The sequence below is a fragment of the Mycetomoellerius zeteki genome, unplaced genomic scaffold, assembly GCF_001594055.1.
Source record: "Mycetomoellerius zeteki isolate Tzet28-1 unplaced genomic scaffold, Tzet1.0 scaffold145, whole genome shotgun sequence".
NCBI lineage: Eukaryota > Metazoa > Arthropoda > Insecta > Hymenoptera > Formicidae > Mycetomoellerius > Mycetomoellerius zeteki.
In genome coordinates this window covers 3491877-3513038 of record NW_017256393.1, presented here as the reverse complement: position 1 = coordinate 3513038, position 21162 = coordinate 3491877, and the positions used below count along the sequence as shown (strand labels likewise).

Genomic DNA, 21162 nt, shown 5'->3' with positions numbered 1-21162 from the left:
CATAATATACACTGATTTAAGTAATTAACTAATTATGCTTATTAAAGGACATCGCGCCGATGATCTTGACCTTAACATATGTTGTCAAGATCATAATTCTGATAACCCCTTAAACATGAGTTAGCGCACGTATAAAAAAATACGCGTCTCTTAGATTTTCGTGGCTATGTTTAACAACATATTTCATGGAGAATCAAATCAATTCCGGACAGTTGTAAAACTTCCCTTGTGAAACTTTCCTTGTGAGTAACTTTGCCTTAACAACTAAGTGGCGGTCTCTTATAGTTTCTGAGATATTTGGATTTAAAGTTTGAAAAAACTGATGTCTCTTTTCTACTATATGAAACAGAAATTTCCCTTAAAATATATTTTACGACTTTCCACGCGAAGCGACTTTCACCCTACCTCCTTCCATTAGAAGATAAACTCCGATGATCTCAACTTTGAATTGTTGACTTCTATTCATCTCTACTGATGGACCTCGCTATAAGCGACAATATAAACAACGTGCCTAGCGACGGTAAACGCACGCCTCACCGCGCTGGGCGGTCCTATCCTGTCGCGCGGTTGCATTAGACGGTAGGCTGGTCGAATTTGGCTATTTTCATCAATTAATAACTCGTTAACCATTACGAAAATTAATATGGTAGAGAACTTTTCTTCTTCTTAGTTTAGTCCATTCTGCCCCTATGCGAAAGATTTTTCATTACTTTCCAAATACCCTGCAGTAAAAAGAGACCATTTTTAAAACTTTTTTTGTTAATAACCTTTATCGAAGGACGACCACCCAAAATCTGTTGGAGGTCTTTCAGGTCATGATAACATATGTCAAGGTCAAGGTCATCGGCGCGGTGTTCCTTAATGTAAATAATTATTACACAAATTAGACCTTTAAGTCTAAATATCTCAGAAACTATAAGAGACCGCCACCTAGTTTTATTAAGGCAAAGTTACTCAGAATCATGACTTTGACAACATATGTCAAGATCATCGGCACAGTGTCTCTTAATATGCATAATTATCCTGATTTGTAACTGAGGGACCCTTTACTACTAAGTAAATATAAAAATTATTAAGAATAATTAAAGTAACTTGGAATTCTCAATAGATAAATTAGTACAACATAACTTATTTACGAGTCAATCCAATATATTAAATATAGGTACCCCTGCAGCACAAAGTTGCACAAAAGTTGCAGCAACATCGCATGTTGCAGCAATATTGCAGAGATTTTGCAGTGATATTGCTGCAAATTCTGTGCTGTATGGGAAGGTAAAAAAAATATATATATATATATGATATACATATTTATATTTAATGTAATTTCTTGGCGTGAATTAGTAATTATCATTTTATTTTATTTTACTATAGATATTATTACTAGTTGAATCCATGATTTATAAGCTATGATTAATCAGATTTCTGCAATCATGTTGCACTTTGATATATTGCGTTAACAGCGATTTATGTGACAGATGTATTATCTTATATACTGCAAATAAAAAGTAATTTGTTTTTCGAATACACATACGCGCTTAAATGCGCGCAAGTGCGATGCGTACATGTGCACATGTATGTATGTTTGTGTTATATATAATTATTGGAACATTTAGAAGATATTTGTAAATGACATGTTTTAAAAATTTGATTGCACATAAACTATTATAAAATTGGTCGAATTTAAAAACTATTTTTCATAAAATGTCTTCATAGAAGTACTTTAATACTTTCATGGGAGAAAAACTTGGAACTTGCAAGTTTTTCACTTGAATAACCATATTTTCTTCACTATAGAAATGTTACCTTGAAAATAATCTGTTAAATGTTACTTTGAAAATAATCTGTGCAAGCAAATTAAAAAAAATTCTTTTCTGTATTATGAGAATACTTATGTGCACAGATATTACGTAAACCAATTATGTTCTACAAATGTTTATGTGAAAGAAAATTATGTAAATCGAAATTGACTTAATTCATAAAATGATAAATTTTTCACATACATGATATTAAAAATGTTTCGTATAGTATTTAGGCCAATATTTACAGCTTTCAAATATTGCTCTTTAACTGTATATTTATGTATCTAACTTCTAAATATTCTATATGCTAAAACATGCAAGAGTATCTCTTTAAATGTGGAACGAAAAAAAAACAAGTTGCGATATTATGTTGCGAGCGTTACCAAAATCGGATAAACTAATCACTATATCCTTGTACAATACTATGCTACTTAATGCTCACGCGCGCGATTATAATAGAAAAAAAATTCGAGATATACAGTTGTAATAAGTTTTTAGAAAATAAGATACAAAGATAATATAAATGTGAGAAAAGATTGAATTAATATGACATATTGATTTTAAAAAATTATCATTACTGTAATATAAATTATTCTAATGAAGATGAATAAAAGCAAAAAAGTGCTGTAATGTATAATATATTTCCCAATGTATATCTTTGTTACAAGTTTTATAAAGTTATACATAAACATTATATATATGTATACCATATATCTCAATATAATTTGTATATATGATCTATAACAGGATACGTAACATTTATATTTTATTAGTAATTATGTATTAATGCTTCATTTCTTCTTTCATATTTTCTAATCAAACTGTTTTATCTAATATATTTACATTGTGAGTTACGCATTTATTCTATTTCAGTAAAAAAAATTACAACAAGATGTGTATTACTATACTCTTTTTTTATGTAATGTTAGTTATTGGGCTAAATACGCAATTATCATAGACTGATTTTTTTATATTCAATTTTTGGGATACCTTGTATACAGGGTGGCCCATGTAAAGTGTTACAAGTTATTATCTCTGAAAGTGTGTGTCAAATAACTAATATGTTCAGACAAAAGTTTTATAACTTTGAGGAGAGCATAAGATGATACCATTTATTTGATCTTGGGTAGCGTTGTTAAAATGAGAGCAAGGCCACTTTGAATTTTTTAAATGGAATCCCCCATTTTTTATTACATATTCTTGTAGCTTACCTTGAGAACTTTCCAAAACACTATAATTAAGTTCATTTTCATTAAGTATTTTTCGAGTTATAAGGCTCGAAAGTTTAATGTTACAGTACCGCCGACATTAGCATTACGCAAGTTGTCCGACTGACGGTTAAAACCTCTTGAATGTTGTTCAGGATCATGTCCTGGATAATATTTGTCAAGATCAAGGCCATTGGAGATTATTCCTCATATTTTCATTTTTACATTAAGAATTCATTTTTATGTAAAAATGAAAATAAGAGGTACAATCTCCAATGGCCTTGATCTTGACAAATATTATCCAGGACATGATTCTGAACAACATTCAAGAGGTTTTAGCCGTCGGTCAGATATCTTGTGTAATGATAATGCCGGCAATATTGTTGTAACTTTCAAGTCTCATAATTCGAAAAGTACTTAATGAAAATGAACTTAATTATAGTGTTTTGGAAAGTTCTCAAGGTAAGCTACAAGAATATGTAATAAAAAATGGGGGGTTCCATTAAAAAAATTCAAAGTGGCCTTGCTCTCATTTTGACGCTACCCAAGGTCAAATAAATGGTACCATCTTATGTTCTCTTCAAAGTTATAAAACTTTTGTCTGAACATATTAGTCATTTGACACACACTTTCAGAGATAATAACTTCTAACACTTTACATGGGCCACCCTGTATATTTTTTTCTTATGACAACATATAATAACTTATATACGTACGTACATGTATATACATGCATGTATACAGGGTGTCCGGTAAGAGACAAAGCTAATCGTCTTCACATAATATTGCCTAAGATTCGCGCATTCAAATATGGTAGGTAAGTGCCAACGCAAAATGCCAACCATACCTAAATGACTTTAGGCGATATTATTCGTTAACTTTAATGCTTATTTAATTAAAAAACTATTATAGTCTCGATATTTTGATATTAGAATGTTTGCCTCAAAATAATTCAGAAATCTATCTTTAGACCAATATTACATGCGTTCGTTTTTTGTCGTACGACGAATTTTTCAAGTATGTTAATTGGCTACAAGACAGAGAGTATCTCGGATCTCTTTGTCTAATAGTTAATCAAGAGGCTTGAAAAATTTGTCGTACGATAAAAACCGGACGCATGTAATATTGGCCTTAAATGTTATTACTATCAGCCTTTACCAGACACCCTATATATATGTATGTATGTATGTGTGTGTGTGTGTGTGTATATGTATATATGTATATATGATTATGCAGAACAATTATATATTTTACAATTTTGATAACAGAAATTTCTTTTGCATCTCACTATTTGACACTGATGTTACTAGTCACTTTTTTAATACGTTATTTGCCTCAGCACGTTCTTCTTCTAATTCCTTAGATGTAATATCCAGCTTTGACTTTGCAAAGTTGTTAATTGGAAGATTCTGAAAATAAATCACAAGATGGATTTTTTTTCTCTTAAAAAATTTTTCTAAATATGGTGAAATGCTGCATTTATTTTCAATAATTTTGATTTTGAATAATCAATTTCATTTTGAATAATTAGTAAAAAAATATCGCTAATTGTGAAAGTACAAATCATTAAATAGCTGCGTTGACATATAAAAGTATCTCAAATATAGAGTATTTCAAATATAGAGTAATTCAAAACGAAAAAAGTCTAAATTTCTATCATACATTTAAGAGTTGAAATTACTTCAATATATATTTTACACGATAACTTACTTGCACTATTTCATATTGCTTGTCCTTGATAATAACAGGAAAAGAAAATACAATATGTTTTGTAATTCCATAACTCCCATCAGATACAACACCCATGCTAACCCATTCTCCAGGCTTAGTACCAAACCACCAATCTCTCATATGATCTCCAGCGGCTTTAGCAGCAGACATGGCAGAAGACATTTTTCTAGCTGCTATTACAGCAGCACCACGTTTTTGAATTGTTTCGACGAAAGTGTTATTCAACCACTCATCATCATTTATCTCAGATGGTACTGTTTTTAAGCCAGATAAAAGCGTTACAGTTGCATGCGCTGCATCGGGATATTGCGTGGAACTGTGATTACCCCAGATAATGACATTCTTTACTTTATCCACCTATGTATCAACGAGACTATAGAATAGGAATATTCAAAACAGTATATACATATAAGCAACAATCTAAGTACAGTCTTGCATTTTATATTGCTAATATAAAAACGTCTCAAATGAAAAAAATATCAATTCTCAATAATAAAGTCAAATTTTATGTTTTGTCAAAAAAATGTTTTAAGCGTGATAATACATATTACCTGTACGTTTAATCGTGCAGCTAATGCTGCTTGTGCTCTATTTTGGTCCAATCTAGTCATCGCCGTAAAATTTTCTTTCGGAATAGACGGTGCATAATGTGAACAGATAAGCGCGTTAGTGTTGGCAGGATTACCTACAACTAACACCTTGACATCCTTACAAGCATATTTATCCAATGCTTCGCCTTGCACCTTGAAAATTTCTATATTTGCGGCCAAAAGATCTTTACGTTCCATTCCTTCTTTTCTTGGCATTGCACCAACCAGAAAAGCAGCTGCTACATTATTAAAGGCCTTGGCTGGTTCAGCCGTTGGCAAAACCTCTAAAAATTTAAATTAAGCTATTTACAGCTATAAAAACTATTAATAAGTATAAAAATTAGAATATAAATATCCATATAATGATATAATGTTATGCAATATATTCTATACTATATAAACGTAAATTCTCAAGGAACATGTATTTATTCTTAACACAGAATTGCCAATAGTATTCCGCTATAATTGCCGAAAATGTTATTGATCGGCAATTTTCTATTCTTATTTATGGTTATGAGTAGCTATTTTATTTGTATTTTTTAAATTATTTGTATTATACTCACATATTTTTAATGTTCTGTATATTCTGTATAATATATTTAATACAAAAAAGAAAAAAAATTGAAATAATTAATGGAACCAAAATTAGAGATTCTAACGTTAATCGTTTTTAAGTTTCTTGTATATAGGGTGTATCTGAAATAACGCTCATTAATCATATAGTGCTATTCCAAATAAAAAACTGTGTGAGTCGAAAAGTCCTCTACCATTTTGCAATTTTCGTAATATTTTTTTCAGTTGACCAATGAGCAAAAAAATCAATGTATAAGACAATTTTAAGATATCTTTAAGAATTCTTTACCGATCTTTAGAAATTAATATCTCGTTAACTATTGCGAAAATTGCAAAATGGTAGAGGACTTTTTGACTCAGTTTTCTTATTAGAAATAGCACTGTATGATTAGTGGGCGTTATTTAAGATACATCCTGTATATAATTTGTCTTTATCACTATTATTATATAATTCATATAGATAATGAGGATTTCTTTCTTTCTCACTCACTCGCATACACGCACACGCATGTAAATATTAAAAATATATTAAATAATATTTGTAGACATATATGTGTGTACATTATATATGTATACATGTTCAAATATTCATACAAAATCAATTTTTAAATGTACGGCTTTCAACGCCCACCTCGTAAGAGAGGAAGTGCTAAATCTTCTAATTCCATAACCACACCATCCAATACCTTCATCATAGGTGGAATATCTAATAATCTGAGATTAATAGGTTGTTGTGGGCCAAAAACTGTACCAGCTGCAATCTGGTACAGTAAAGAATAAGCAATTTGACCAGCAGCACCAGTAATCACAACATTTATCGGCTCCGTCTAATATAAAATTAAAAAGAAAAAAATTAGTTTTAGAACGATTATATTGCGCTTTTATAATTGTACTAAAAATACATTCCAAAACATCCTCTCCGAGGAAAATTTTACTCGAAATATATAGTACATGTAATACATAAAGGGAAGCCCCTATTAGGACATAGACATCTAATATGAGATAGTGGCGTTTCTGCTAAACTAACAAACGCTGTCTATTGTTCCACCATGAATTTATTGCTCTTGGATTGAAAACTATTTAATGGAAAATTCATTATTAGATCATGCCATCAGTAGTCATTGTAGAAAAAGATTTTAGAATTTGAAGTCTTTAAGTTTCATTGGATGAGCCTTTAAACCTTGTTTATTATTTAACCTTTAGACTGCCGGGAAAGTCACTTTTGTGGCTCTTGAGTATGGGTTAAAATACCATTTTTGGTGACATTTTAAATACTAATTGTATTAAACATATATATGTGTATGTTGCCCAAAATATATAAAAATATATAAATATTAAAAAATATACAAAATAAGTAAAAAATATAAAAAAATTATAAAACACGAAAAAAGTAAAAAAAAATTCAAAAAATAAGTTTAACCAAACAAAAAGAAAAGTCAAAAAGAAGCTTTTTATGTCTATGTCGTTAGCTCTGGGTAATTCTAAATAAAGGAAAGTTCTCTGCACGAGTCTATACATTTATATTCATTTATGTTGTCAATATTACGTTTAGGGTTCAAGATTTCCTAAATCTATGCTCAGAATTGGAATCAGCGATACCAAAAACCCCCAAATATACTATTTTTGAGAAAATAAACATTTTTCATATTTGATCATACGTTCCTTGCCAGAAAAGCCACTTTTGTGGCTTTGCAAAAATCTCGAAATTTTGCGTCATGTGTATGTTACTTTTATAGAAAAATTTTTGAGGAAAAAGAATCGCTATTTTAATGAAAAAATGCCGGCAGTCTAAAGGTTAATAAGTAAATATTTTTTGGCAATAAATTGTTCATGTAATGATAGAGTAAGATTGTACTAATAAAAATACGGGATACGTTGAACTACTTAATTACAGAAGTTATATTTGATGATCGTAAAATCCATAAGGCGTGGAAATTATAATATGAAGGTACCCAGTGTATTTCTAATATGAAACCTATGCTCCTATGTCCATAGTGAAAATCATTGCTAAAGTATAAATGTTATTGTACATTTATACTTTATTGTAATAAAAAGGACAACCGGAATGAACATTGAGTGCCTATTTCTGCGATGCTTGATTCCAACTACTTGAAGATGAGGTTCTGGGTATAATCCGTCGCATGCTCATTTTTCGTGCATACTGGTTGTGTTTGTTTGTATTTTAGAAACATTAAATAAAGTTTTTCAATTGCAATACTGATTTACTTTGCGTTTTATTATCGATTTCTCGGGGTATCTCATATTAGGAGCACAATTTTTTGATTTTGTGATTTATGACTCACTTTTTACATTTCTTTAATTAAAAAAAAATAAAATTTAAATTAAATTTTACATATTAGCTTAAAGCTTAGCTTATTAAATTCTCTTCAAAATGACCTATTATTTTTTAAAATTCTGTTCATAGACTTCTAGCATTTATCTAAAATGAACTCGGTATTTCATAATAGGGGTCTTTACTATAGCACATAGAGTAAAATCTTCCTCGAAGAGGACATTTTGGAATGTAGCCTAAGTATATAACAATCTTTTCTGATTGAAATTGCATTATATATAATTTGTAATACACTAATTATCAGTATATCTATATTTTAAAATTATTATATTATCATTTTCAAGAATAGCAAAACATAAAATTTAATATTTAAGTTTCTACCAACTTTTAATATTATAGATATATAAAAAAATTGCTTTATTTATTAAAACAATTATATATATATATAAACATATGAAACACAATATATATGTGTAAATATATATATACACAATATACAACACAATATATAACACAATTATATATACATATATGTTGTACAAGAAACTGATTAAATTTAAATTAGTACATTTAATATGTATTTAATATGCGAGAATCATTGACAAGTAAATGAAACACACGTACAACACAGGATTTTACATAAAGGTCAAATAAAGGTGAAACTAAAGACAAATTTTATTAAGATATACGATATCTCTCTCATCCACATCTTTCATTATCTCTAAATCAATAATATGTAATATCAAAAACTTACCATTTTTCTTGTAATATGCTTATTATTAGCGAAATGATAAGAAAAAGAACACCTGATACCTAAAGTTGCCTAAAGTACGGTCAATATGATTAAACCATGAAGTATATCTCACTTCATAGATTAAACCAGAGAATAAAAGACTATTCACAAGCATTCACGATTGGAACCAAATACCCGACTCTGGAAAATATATGACCACGTTTACATGGTATGTAGGATTTTAGGGTGCCGTCACATACAGTCCGCAATCCGTAATCCGCACCGGATGTCCGCAAAAGCATCTAGGGATTGCGTATGTATGTACGGTAGATATTTCTCACGTAATCCGCAACTACGAAAAAAGAGTGTTCTAGTGCATTCTAGTGCACGTCAGAAAACAGATCATTTGTTGTATTTGCACTAATAACATATATCAAAGATTCATTATGTACTTCTAATTTCAAAATTGTTGTCAAATAAATTAATTACTATTTATAAATTAAAGGTAGGTTATGGCACGTTTATTTTTGTTTGACGTCGGAGTGTAATTGCGTTGCGTGCTTACGTGCTCCTTGTGTCCCATGGAGCCGCAAAATGCGAACGTGTAAATGTAATATTTTTTATTTAAGAAGTTATACTATTCATTTTTATTTTATTTTATAAGAAAATTACAGAATATATATTTTGACAAATATTTTTTTATATTTATAACTATAAATATATTTTTAGATTTATGACAAAAATTTTAATTAAATCGTCAACTTTAGTCAAATAGATAAAATTAGGAAAAGCATTACTGGTAATAATTAGTAATTTTTACGGAAATTTCATGGGATTACGGCTCTAGGGGGTGGGACACAAGGAGGTAAAACACACTTAAAGCTGGTTCTACATTAGTCGCATCGCAATGTCGCAAGCGTTATGATCCAATCAGAGTCGAGCTAGCTTGATGTTGATTGGACCGCAACGCCTGCGACGCTGCGATGCGACTAATGTAGAACCAGCTTAACGTTAAGCCAGAATCAGACTATAGGCCGCAGCACACTTTTGCATGACGCATAATGCATGACGCATAAGAGAATCAACCAATCAGAGTCCTTCATTTTCATCCCTACTCTTTGCTCTACGAATCTTGCATAGTGCATTAAGCATAAGTCCGGATCTACAATAGGTGTAGACTTAAGCCATAAAAAATGGGCGAATCACAGTCGATTATTCCCCTCGGATTCGACTGTAATTGGTCAATTTCTTACGGCTCCAGGGTATTTTTACGGAAATTTCATGGGATTACGGCTCTAGGGGGTGGGACACAAGGAGGTAAAACACACTTAAAGCTGGTTCTACATTAGTCGCATCGCAATGTCGCAAGCGTTATGATCCAATCAGAGTCGAGCTAGCTTGATGTTGATTGGACCGCAACGCCTGCGACGCTGCGATGCGACTAATGTAGAACCAGCTTAACGTTAAGCCAGAATCAGACTATAGGCCGCAGCACACTTTTGCATGACGCATAATGCATGACGCATAAGAGAATCAACCAATCAGAGTCCTTCATTTTCATCCCTACTCCTTGCTCTACGAATCTTGCATAGTGCATTAAGCATAAGTCCGGATCTACAATAGGTGTAGATAGACATGTATTTAATACACATATGTACAACACAGTCGCAAGTATACTGCACACATATAAATATTTAATATGGCGATGGAATGTTGCAAGTTATTCCGTTCAGCGGACATGGCAGTACACGGAACATTTTTCGTGACCACTTTCAATCTACACAGTTAAGTCTCCTTATTCTTACTTCATGGTTCTAACCTTGTTAAAAGTGTTTGAACATCAAAATATATAATATGGATCATAATTCATATTATTTTGACACTCATTATCAATATGATAATACTGATCAGGAACCATCGAATGAAATAAACATTCAAGAGATTGAAGAGGTGGATGGAGATGGTATACTGATTTCTTTAGTACAAAGTTATCCGTATTTATATAATAAGGAACCGACTGATTTTAGGATAGCATTAAAAAAGAAAATGTTTGGATAGAAATAGCCAAGATTTTAAACATTACTGGTACGTAATATCTCTCTAATTTTCTGTAACATTTTACTAACTTTATTTGTTGGAAAGTAACTATATATTCAGTAATTTTGATATTTAAATTATTTTTAAATAATTAATATTTAGAGAAAGTAAAATTTTTTAAATTATTATTATTTCTATAGCCATGTAAAAACTAGGTTATACACAGTTTCCAATATATTGCATAAAAATTTTGATTTTGTTATTGCCCAACTAAAATTATGAGATAAAAATATATTTAATAGAAAAAAATATTTTTTAAAAATACCTACTTCTAGATATATTTTAACTTTTTATTCATATATAATATTAACCTCTTGGCGTAATTTTACGTGCTCGGTAGTAATAATCAAAACAGTCCTTTTCTTCTTTTTTAAGATAAAGCTTCATGCACAAGCTTGTGCGTTGGCTCTCGTTACGTTATGCGCTATGCGTTATGCGTCATGCGTCATGGAAAAGTGTGTGCTGCGGCCTTGACGGTTGCATTCGTCGCCTTGACGTTTTGCAAATCGTATTGTACTAGAGAAGACCGCATCCTTTCGTACTTACTGTTGTCCACTGATCTTACGATCCTTCATCAATGTTATTGACGTTAACAAAGTTTGTTTACGCCGATCTTGACACTTTCATTTTCCTCAAAAGTCGTTAGCAAGAAAAATCCGTTGCGATTTTACGCACGAAAACGCCGCCATCACCTATCAAAACGAAGCTAGCCACCAAACGCGTCGGGCGGATTCGCAAGCGTTGCGGTCCAATCAACGATAATCTAGTTCGACTCTATATTGACGCTCTGAAGATGCCCTCTCGCATGATGCCCCTTTCAACTAGCGGCAAGCATTCCTCAATTCTCAGTCAACTATTGAACGATAATGTAGAACCAGCTTTATGCGTCATGCGTCATGGAAAAGTGTGTGCTGCGGCCTTGACGGTTGCATTCGTCGCCTTGACGTTTTGCAAATCGTATTGTACTAGAGAAGACCGCATCCTTTCGTACTTACTGTTGTCCACTGATCTTACGATCCTTCATCAATGTTATTGACGTTAACAAAGTTTGTTTACGCCGATCTTGACACTTTCATTTTCCTCAAAAGTCGTTAGCAAGAAAAATCCGTTGCGATTTTACGCACGAAAACGCCGCCATCACCTATCAAAACGAAGCTAGCCACCAAACGCGTCGGGCGGAGGGCATTGACGCTCTGAAGATGCCCTCTCGCATGATGCCCCTTTCAACTAGCGGCAAGCATTCCTCAATTCTCAGTCAACTATTGAACGATATTATTCAGAAACCAATTTCTTAAATTGATAATTGCTTGCAAATTAATGTTACGTACATAATTAATAATTGATTGAATAATATTTGTCGATACATGTGGTATGATTGGCCAATTTCATAACATCGATGTTATAACTTCGGCGTACAACGTGCCGTGTAACAGAGGTTATGGAAAAGTGTGTGCTGCGGCCTTTAAGATTGAGATTGAAGAGTGAAGATTGAAATTTGACCAATCAAAACAATAGAAGCTAAAATTCCTTTGTTCTCATTGGTCAAATTTTAATCTTCACTCTTCAATCTCAATCTTCAATGCGTAGTCTGATTCCGGCCTAAAGACCATCACACGTAAAAAAATTTTAGTCGTAATCGTAAGGCCGTAAGCAAATCAGCCAATCACAGTCGAGCGTTTTGAAACGCGAGATCGTAATTTTGATTGTGATTGGTTGATTTGCTTGCGACTTTATGATTACGACTAAAATTTTTGTACGTGTGATGGCCTTAACGGACGCAATGCCTAGTAACTTTTGCGGACATCTGGTGCGGATTACGGATTGCGGACTGTATGTGACAGCATCCTAATATCTATGTCACACTACGCATTGGAGATTGAGGATTGTGAGAATTAAAGATTAGAATTCGACCAGATAAGTTTAATCCGTTTCGTTCTAATTGACTGAATTCTAATCCTCAATTCACAATTCTCAATTTAATGCGTAGTGACACGGGCATAAGACCGGACTATGGATTCCGGCTTAAATATATACATTGGGTGCATTCAGTACTACAACCGCTCAGTGAGCTCTTGCATCTGATTAGCATATTCCGTTAGAACTAAAAATATAGACCAAACAGATTCAAGAGCTCACTGAGCGCTCAGTGAGCGCTTGCATCTTATTGGCATATTCCGTTAGAACTAAAAATATAGACCAAACAGATACAAGAGCTCACTGAGTGCTCAGTGAGCGGTCGTGATACTGAATGCACCCATTATGTATGTAGAGTGCTGATAGTGACGTTGAGGTTAGATATTGAGGTATTGAAGTAAATTTTATTTACAAAAAAGTGCAATATTATTTACAAGGTTAATATTATTTGTACGATTGTAACATTTTTATATAAAGAACCTAGTGGCATTATTATAAATTTTATGTCATTATTTATTTTTTTTCTGTACGTTATTTTATATCATATTATTTATTGTTATTAATTGTTCTAAACATTTTTATAATTAATATAACTAATTTTCACTAGAAGTATCATTTTCATTATCAATTAACCTACTATATTTAAAATACGCGCCTCTCCAAGTGGGGAAAAACTGATTGGTTAAATTTCAAGCCATCCTCTCCATGTCGCCATTATGCACAATAATTCACCTTACATTCCTTTCACCAGTTTCACCATGTGTGTCTGAACGCGACCATTAATAACTTGTTTCGCAAGGCAAATTGCCGTGTTCTTCTGCTAGATTCTTTGAGTTAATACATGCTGAATAAGCATATTTTTATTAAGATTGAGACAAGAAAGCAATTCTAAATAATTAACCAAAATGGAAATAGATCAAAATGTGTCACAAACTCTATTGACACAAGGTGCCACATTGGTTTTACTAGATGTACCTGCGAGCACTGACATCGGTATTGATATAAAGTCTTGGAATGTAGGACAGAATTTTAAAGGAATCAAACTGATTCCACCTGGAATCCACTTTGTACATTATAGGTATTATTGAATAGAATATAATTATTATTTCAGCTACATATCCAAGAATAGACTTGGTTTACAATGTTACTTATCCACACACATCTTCCATATAATCGTACTATACACAACATAAATTATCGACTGGATTATCACTTTTTTTTTGCACACATCAACTATCCACTTATTTATCATCCCATTTATTTCTCCTTGACATTTACAACATCATATTATTTTATTTACATTTCAATATCCAGATAGCCAAATGTGATATAGTGTATTGTGCAAACTAATTCATTGTATGTGTTGTTAGATATTTGCCGTACATTTGCTGACATCAAAATAGGACACATGAATACAACAATATGACTGCTTATATATGTAATCAGTTGTCAAAATTTCTAGAGCAAACTGTGAACAATGAAGGTACATTACGTTGTCGGCAACATGTTAGCAGTGAATAATTAATTATTTCATCTTGAGCTCGTTGCTAACAAAATGCTGACAATATGACAACACGAGTTGTTGAGGATATTCATGCTGACATTGCCATCAATTTGCCATCACAAGAATTCGAATTCCATTGAGTTCAACGTAACAGAAATAATGCTGTTTCACCTTGTCCTGAGTTTGTAGTTGCTACAACATGTCAGCAAATATATATTGCATTTGGCTATTTGGATACTGTTAGGCTGATATTTCATGTTGTACACAACAAGGCTTTTCAGAGAGAAGTTTCCTCTGTTCTGCAGCCAATCAACATGCTTAAAAAGTTTGTCGTATGACATATTAAGCCTCATCTACAATTGCACAGTCTGTTACAGATTGCAAGCTTGTTGCGACAGCCAATCTGAAGCGTTAATTTTATTATTACAAATATTTTAGATGAGGCTTTAGACTTAACAATTAAATAAATATATAGGATGATCCAAATCAACCGCAAGAGCCGGCATGTATACGCACTGTTTATGAAGAATTGAAAAGTCTTATCATTTTGTAATGGTCTCAACAGTTAAGGAGATATTAATTTCTAAAAATTGCAGAATAAGTGGATAAAAATCGATGTACAAGACAACATTAAGATATTTTTCAAAGTTCTTTATGAAATATCTCAAAAATATTTCTTAAAGAACTCTTAATCCTTCGTGGTCACACCTCCTGAGAATTTTGGTCACACAGGGAGCAAAATGACGCCAACATTTTAATTGATTGTATGAGGTTTCAAAAAATCGAAATTTTTTTTATTGCTTTAATCATTAATTTGAACCCTTAAGAAGACGAGAAAAAAGATTCGGAGGCGAAATTCAAAGTCAAAGTGGTCGAGAAAATGAATTTCAGCTGCAGCAGGTCGGAGCGACTCCGCCTCATTCGTAATCCACCCAGGCCCTTCAGATATACAGAACTATGTACCCATCAAAATATGAGTTCTAGATGTTATAATCCAATTTCAGTAATTTCAGTGTTGGTTTCAGTGTGCGAGTGACGCCATTAGTAAATATCAAAAAAGCGCACGTTCCACTTTAAACGCGTTTTTCTCAAAACTACATTTTTCGTGACGGTGTACATGATAACTCAAAAAGTTTTCATCCGATTGACTTCAAATTTTAATACTAAATGTTCTTAGCAACATTTTCTATCGGCTGATGTAGGATTTTTGCAAAATATTATGTAGTTTTTTTTAATCGATAATTAAAAACGATTTTTTTTTTTTTTTCGAAAAAATTGTAACTTTTTTTCAAACCATCGCCATTTCAAGAAAAATCAATATTAAAAAAAATCTACGTCAGCTGATAACCATAACAGTGTAATGATGCCGCTTTTTTTTACTTTGCATAGGTTGCACCATTTTGCTAAAATCGTGTACACCGCTTGGGCCCGTCTCACGAAAAGTGTTCCCATAATGGATCAGAGAGCCGCCATTTTGTCGGTCAAACGAAATGAAAAAATTATTTTCTACACTAGAAAAAATATGTATAATAAAATCCTCAAATTGATTTTTCAATCAAGTTATTCATTTCTTCCCAAAAAATTCACAAAGTTAAAACTGATTTTTGGATGCCGGGGATAGGGTCCCCCCTTAATAATGAACATTTCATAAATCATTTATAATAAAAATTAATTAAGGCTTCCTTAAATTTATCTTTAGATGCTCAGTAGCCAATAAATTAATTCGTAGAGCCGTAAATATAAGGTGTGACTATGAATACGGACAAAAATCTCAATAAGCAATGTGCAAAACAAAGATACATGTATATTCGCCATTTCCCGTAATTTGTTTGTTTCTTAACTCGTCACGTATCAGTAGTCGTATGTTCCACTTAACGTTTGCAACACACTCAGTACAAGTCGTATCGTATTATTTATACTTACAACTTGTTTTTTAAGGTAAATAATTCTTAGAATATAAATATTTTTTTATTGTACTGTTTATAAAAAAATGTTTTAATATTTTTCTTTGTTTTTATTCAAAGAATCTTTCAGGCTTTAGTCACGGAATTTTTTCAAAAAGTGACCAGAAAAAGTCAGGGAAATTGTTTTTTTTGCTAGCAACCCTGTATTATCAATTTAGAGTTCGGAATAACCGAGTACCCGTCCGCCCGCTTCGTTACCTGTGCATACGGATCTGGACCGAAAAAAGGACTTGTATTTTAGAATCGTTCGTAGTGATTCTCATTTTATTTGTTGTTAATTAATTTAAATGATGTGGTAACTTTCAAAATATTCAACTAGAAATGGAAGGAAAATCTTTACGAACGATTTTGAATCAAGATGTTAATAATTTTTCTTTATTTTAAAGTCGGTTGACAGTCATTCTTTTAAAAGTCTCTATTTTATTATGAGTTGAACTACAAACAATTGCGAACGAAATACTGTATATTATACTCATTTTATTGAAAATTTTGTTAAGGTTCTCGGATACCAAGTTTACAAAGGTATTATAGATAATTGTATAATATACATATACGTATACATATATACACTTATACATATACATGATGTCCCATTTCAACTTTCGCGTCGAAATATCTCGTAAAATATAAAAGATACGGGAAAATGTTTCCAATAAAAATTTTATTACTTCGAGGGGGACATAAGATGGTACCATTGGTTTGGCGTCGTTAAGGTCAGGGCAAGATCACGTCGATTTTTTAAAATGGAACCCCCCATTTTTCATTACATTTTCTTGTAGCTTACTTCGAGAGCTTTTCAAAACACATTATAATAAAATATTTTTTCATTAAGAGTATTTTTCGAGTTATATAAGGCTCGAAAGTTACAGTACAGCCGGCATTAGCATTACGCAGGTTGTCCGACCGATGACTAAAACCTCTTGAATGTTCAGGATCATGTCCTGGATAACATTTGTCAAGATCAAGGCCATTGGAGATTATTCCTCTTATTTTCATTTTTACACTAAAAATTTATTTTTACGTAAATCGCACGCACGCACGCACGCACACGATATGCAAATTCCGACCGAACAACTTCCCCGTGGTGCACATCGGGTAACGCGAATGCCGGCGGTACTTACCCAAAATCTTGCAAAATGTAGAGTTCCCTTTGATAACTTGATAACTCAGCTTCTAAGCATGCTAGAGTAATGGTCGAGGTCTCATTTTAAAGGAAAAGTTCCAGACTTTAAAATGTATGTAATGAGATCTTTCGGCCTGTTCGTACTTTGCCCGTGAAAAATTGGAAATTCATGAAATTTTCAGAATTTTAACGACCTGCTTCTGGCCTTCGCGAAAAAGAAATTCGGTGTGACGGGAAATATCACATTAATTGTTTCAAAGTAGAAATTTCAGCCCTTTGAAACGCACCTAGAAAAATTGTCGTGCGATCTCTGGAAGCGGAGATACAGTATCTTAAATATCGACAAAATTTGCAGGTTTTAAAGTGCTCCCCTAATTTTTTTGCGTAGTGTATATACAATTACCTTCTTGTACAGGTTTAGGTATGACTTGTATACAGACATAACTGTTTAAATTCACTAAATAATTTAATATTTTTATAGTGCAGCAAACAAATTTGGCGAGTTGGCACCTAGAATTGGTTTCTTCCACGATTTCCAGAAAGGTGAATTCTTAGTGAAAAGATGGGATAACAAAAAGGAAGATGTTAGTTCAGAATGTAAGTCAATCAGGATTATTATTAATAATGCGAGATTCAAATTCTACATGACATCTTCAAACGGTACAGCTGTACCTGACGAGACAATTCAGAGGCTGAAAGATAACATAAAAGAGTTGGACAGGTATTTAGGACCATATCCATACGAGATATCGAAATCGTGGACAAAATTAACAAACGACATCACTGCGTCTCTCATGATGAGGTGTTCCCCATTATGTGGGTAAGTAAGATGTAAGTCTTGTCTACTTGAAATTTAAAACTTAATGTATAGCTCTATTGGAATATTATGATTTAGTTATGTACGATCCGCTTTGGAACTGGAGTACTGCAGCGACGCTTCGAGACCACGTGGCCAAGAATCCGATAGCAAACGAAAAAAATCTGGTAGACTCACGGCGGAAAGTAAGGAAGAGCAGTTGCTGCCGAATCTGAAACCGAAGCCTGGTACAGAACTCAGACTTACAGAAATACCAGATAAGCATTATCCCGATGATGCGACTCCGAGCGAGATAACGCGGCATTCTCTTGATACTAGCTATGTTTTGGATATCACCCTGAAAAAATTGCGAGAGTAAGTTCGAAATTAAAATTTTAGATCTTAAAGGCTAAAAGCGAGAAAGATGCAATCGGTGGGAAAAACGAGTTTCGTGTGAATATTTAAAGGTCAAATCTTTTAGACCTATCGAAATTATCGGAGAAATGCAGCTGACGTTCATCTGTTTCCTAGCTGGTCAAAGCTTGGACGCTTTCGAACAATGGAAGAAATTTGTATCGCTCATTTGTGGCGCCGATAACGTGATTCCACAGTATCGCTCTATCTATATGAAATTTCTGCAAGCTCTGGAAGAAGAATTGTCGTATGTGCCGGAAGAAGTACTCTGCGACATTGTAGCGAGCAATAATTTTGTATATCGTAATCTGTGCAACTTATTCGGTAATATCGAGTCAAATTCTGAGGTGGACGGTCGATTGAAATCGTACGCCAAGCGTTTACAGGGTCGATTGACCGCTAAATTTTTGTGGGACTTTTCGAATTTACTTGAAGAGGCGGACGATGAGTCGCCTGTTATTGTCACTTTGGCATAAACACAAATAAATAAACAATAATAAATGATTTATTAAAACCGTAATGTGAATATATATAACAAGTAAGAATATTAAAGCCTATAACGGTCGAAGCTGGATGAATTATTTGAAGCAGGATCCAGCTTCAATCATTATAGGCTTTAATATTCTTACAAATAAATAAGGTATGAACTAATAAACATCGTCTTTTTACATGTAAATAATTATAATTGAACAACATATCTCGTAGCATTTTATATATTTCTGTTTGTAGTTAATATGTTATGTGTTAATATTATTATTCCAATCCAAGTAATTTAACTTTAATTTTCTGTCAAAAATTATTTATTACATCTCGAAAAAAAGCATTGTACCAAATTAAAGTTAAAACCCAAATGCTACAGTCTTAACTAATCAAAATAAATAAATAAATACAGATAATAGAAGCTCAGATGAAGTAAATCAATATATGAAAAAATGTCAATATAAGCTGACACTGGTTCTTAACGTACGTATTTATTGACAGAATTATATTCCTGTTCATAACAATATGCATATGTTTCGATCCCTTGTTCGGATCCTCTTCAGTATGTAAATTAATGTCGCAAGTTAAATGATTAAACTCCGCGATGATTCGTCATATTCATAAATTTGTCAAGTTAATATATGTTTGGTTCCAAGCTTCAATGCGGCTAAACCCTCATTAAATTGCCAGATTTACTGTGTGATATAAAATTATATAAGTAATGTTATTGCGTTGAAATTAAAAATATTTTTTACTTACATGAGAGATATTCCATCTTTAAGTACGTGTTAAAGATGTTGTCACTTTACAAGTTAAATGCGAAACGATTATAAAACAACGAACAAACAAGTTATACTAAACTAAAAATGACATTCGGATACCACATTGACATACCTACTTGTGTTTTTAAAGAAATAATTTATTTGTTCAGAAATCCCTGAGATGAAAGGTACTGTAAATTAGTTCTTAACTCCATATTAGGGTGATCCATCTTTATTCTTGAAGAAAAAATTTTTTTCGAATTCTTTTCGCGACATCCCTCAAAATGGTTTCCAATTCGCAAAAAAATAATTGCTGTCAAAAATAATTGCTTTCAGCTCGATCGGAGTGGAATCGGTGCCGATAGCTCGTTAAACATTTCAGTTCACTTATATTACATTATCGATATGGATTTTTAAAGTTATTTTCCACAAAAATCGGCCTAGAGAATTTTTCTTTTTTTAAACATGTGTATCTTGTTTTTTTTGCATCGTTTGAGACTTATACGTCTCATTTAATACAATTAGGTGAATTGTTAATGATTAAGAAATAAAAATAAATAGTTTAACTCTGGTATATACGCGACTGGATAGTCCTTTTCATTGTTCATTAAAAAGTTATTAAAAAGTAAAGTAAAAAGGTTCAGATTATCATCTGTCGACTGAAGTTCGAGACATAAGACATGGGCCAGGCAGACGACGACCACGCCCACGTTTCTTAAATTTAAAGTTTTGAACAAAATTTGCAACATGTTGCAATATCTCCGCTCGTAGAGCAAATAGAAAATAAATAAATGTACTTTCATTATATAATTTGAGTATAAGCTACCGATTGACCGTACATAGAATTTGATTAACACGGCCATTATTGAGTAATAATCGATGTAATAATCGAGATCTCGGAAAACTCACCGCTCCGCGTAAAAATATTCGTTACTATCTCGCGCTAAAATCCCGCTACGTGTTTTTCTTAGCGTCGACACTACCGTGTCTCTGGATATATGAGTGATCGTCAATTGTCTGTTATTTCAGTGTGGGCTTACATTTAATTTTCGCTCCACAAACGCTCCAAACTTCAATCACATACCTTTATAACTGTTGTAAAATTCTTTAATATGATTGATCTTGCCCTTAGTTCCTAACTGAATCTAAATATATAAACCAATCATATTCAAGAATTTTACA

At 32.4% G+C, this 21162-nt stretch overlaps 2 protein-coding genes across 2 annotated transcripts; one reads left to right on the top strand and one right to left on the bottom strand.

The window, feature by feature from the left end:
- Window positions 1–4255: 4255 nt before the first annotated feature.
- Mdh1 (malate dehydrogenase 1) lies at window positions 4256–9059 on the bottom strand. The gene is made up of 5 exons (XM_018462704.1): window positions 8949–9059; window positions 6533–6728; window positions 5290–5612; window positions 4718–5095; window positions 4256–4416 (listed from the first exon to the last, which is right to left on the bottom strand). The coding sequence occupies exons 1-5, from the start codon at window positions 8949–8951 to the stop codon at window positions 4318–4320; spliced, it is 999 nt and encodes a 332-aa protein (XP_018318206.1). The 5' UTR covers window positions 8952–9059; the 3' UTR covers window positions 4256–4317.
- A 4784-nt stretch (window positions 9060–13843) lies between these two features.
- On the top strand, window positions 13844–19277 carry LOC108732073 (protein AAR2 homolog). The gene is made up of 5 exons (XM_018462702.1): window positions 13844–14016; window positions 18011–18126; window positions 18196–18349; window positions 18425–18700; window positions 18807–19277. The coding sequence occupies exons 1-5, from the start codon at window positions 13844–13846 to the stop codon at window positions 19213–19215; spliced, it is 1128 nt and encodes a 375-aa protein (XP_018318204.1). The 3' UTR covers window positions 19216–19277.
- Window positions 19278–21162: the final 1885 nt, after the last annotated feature.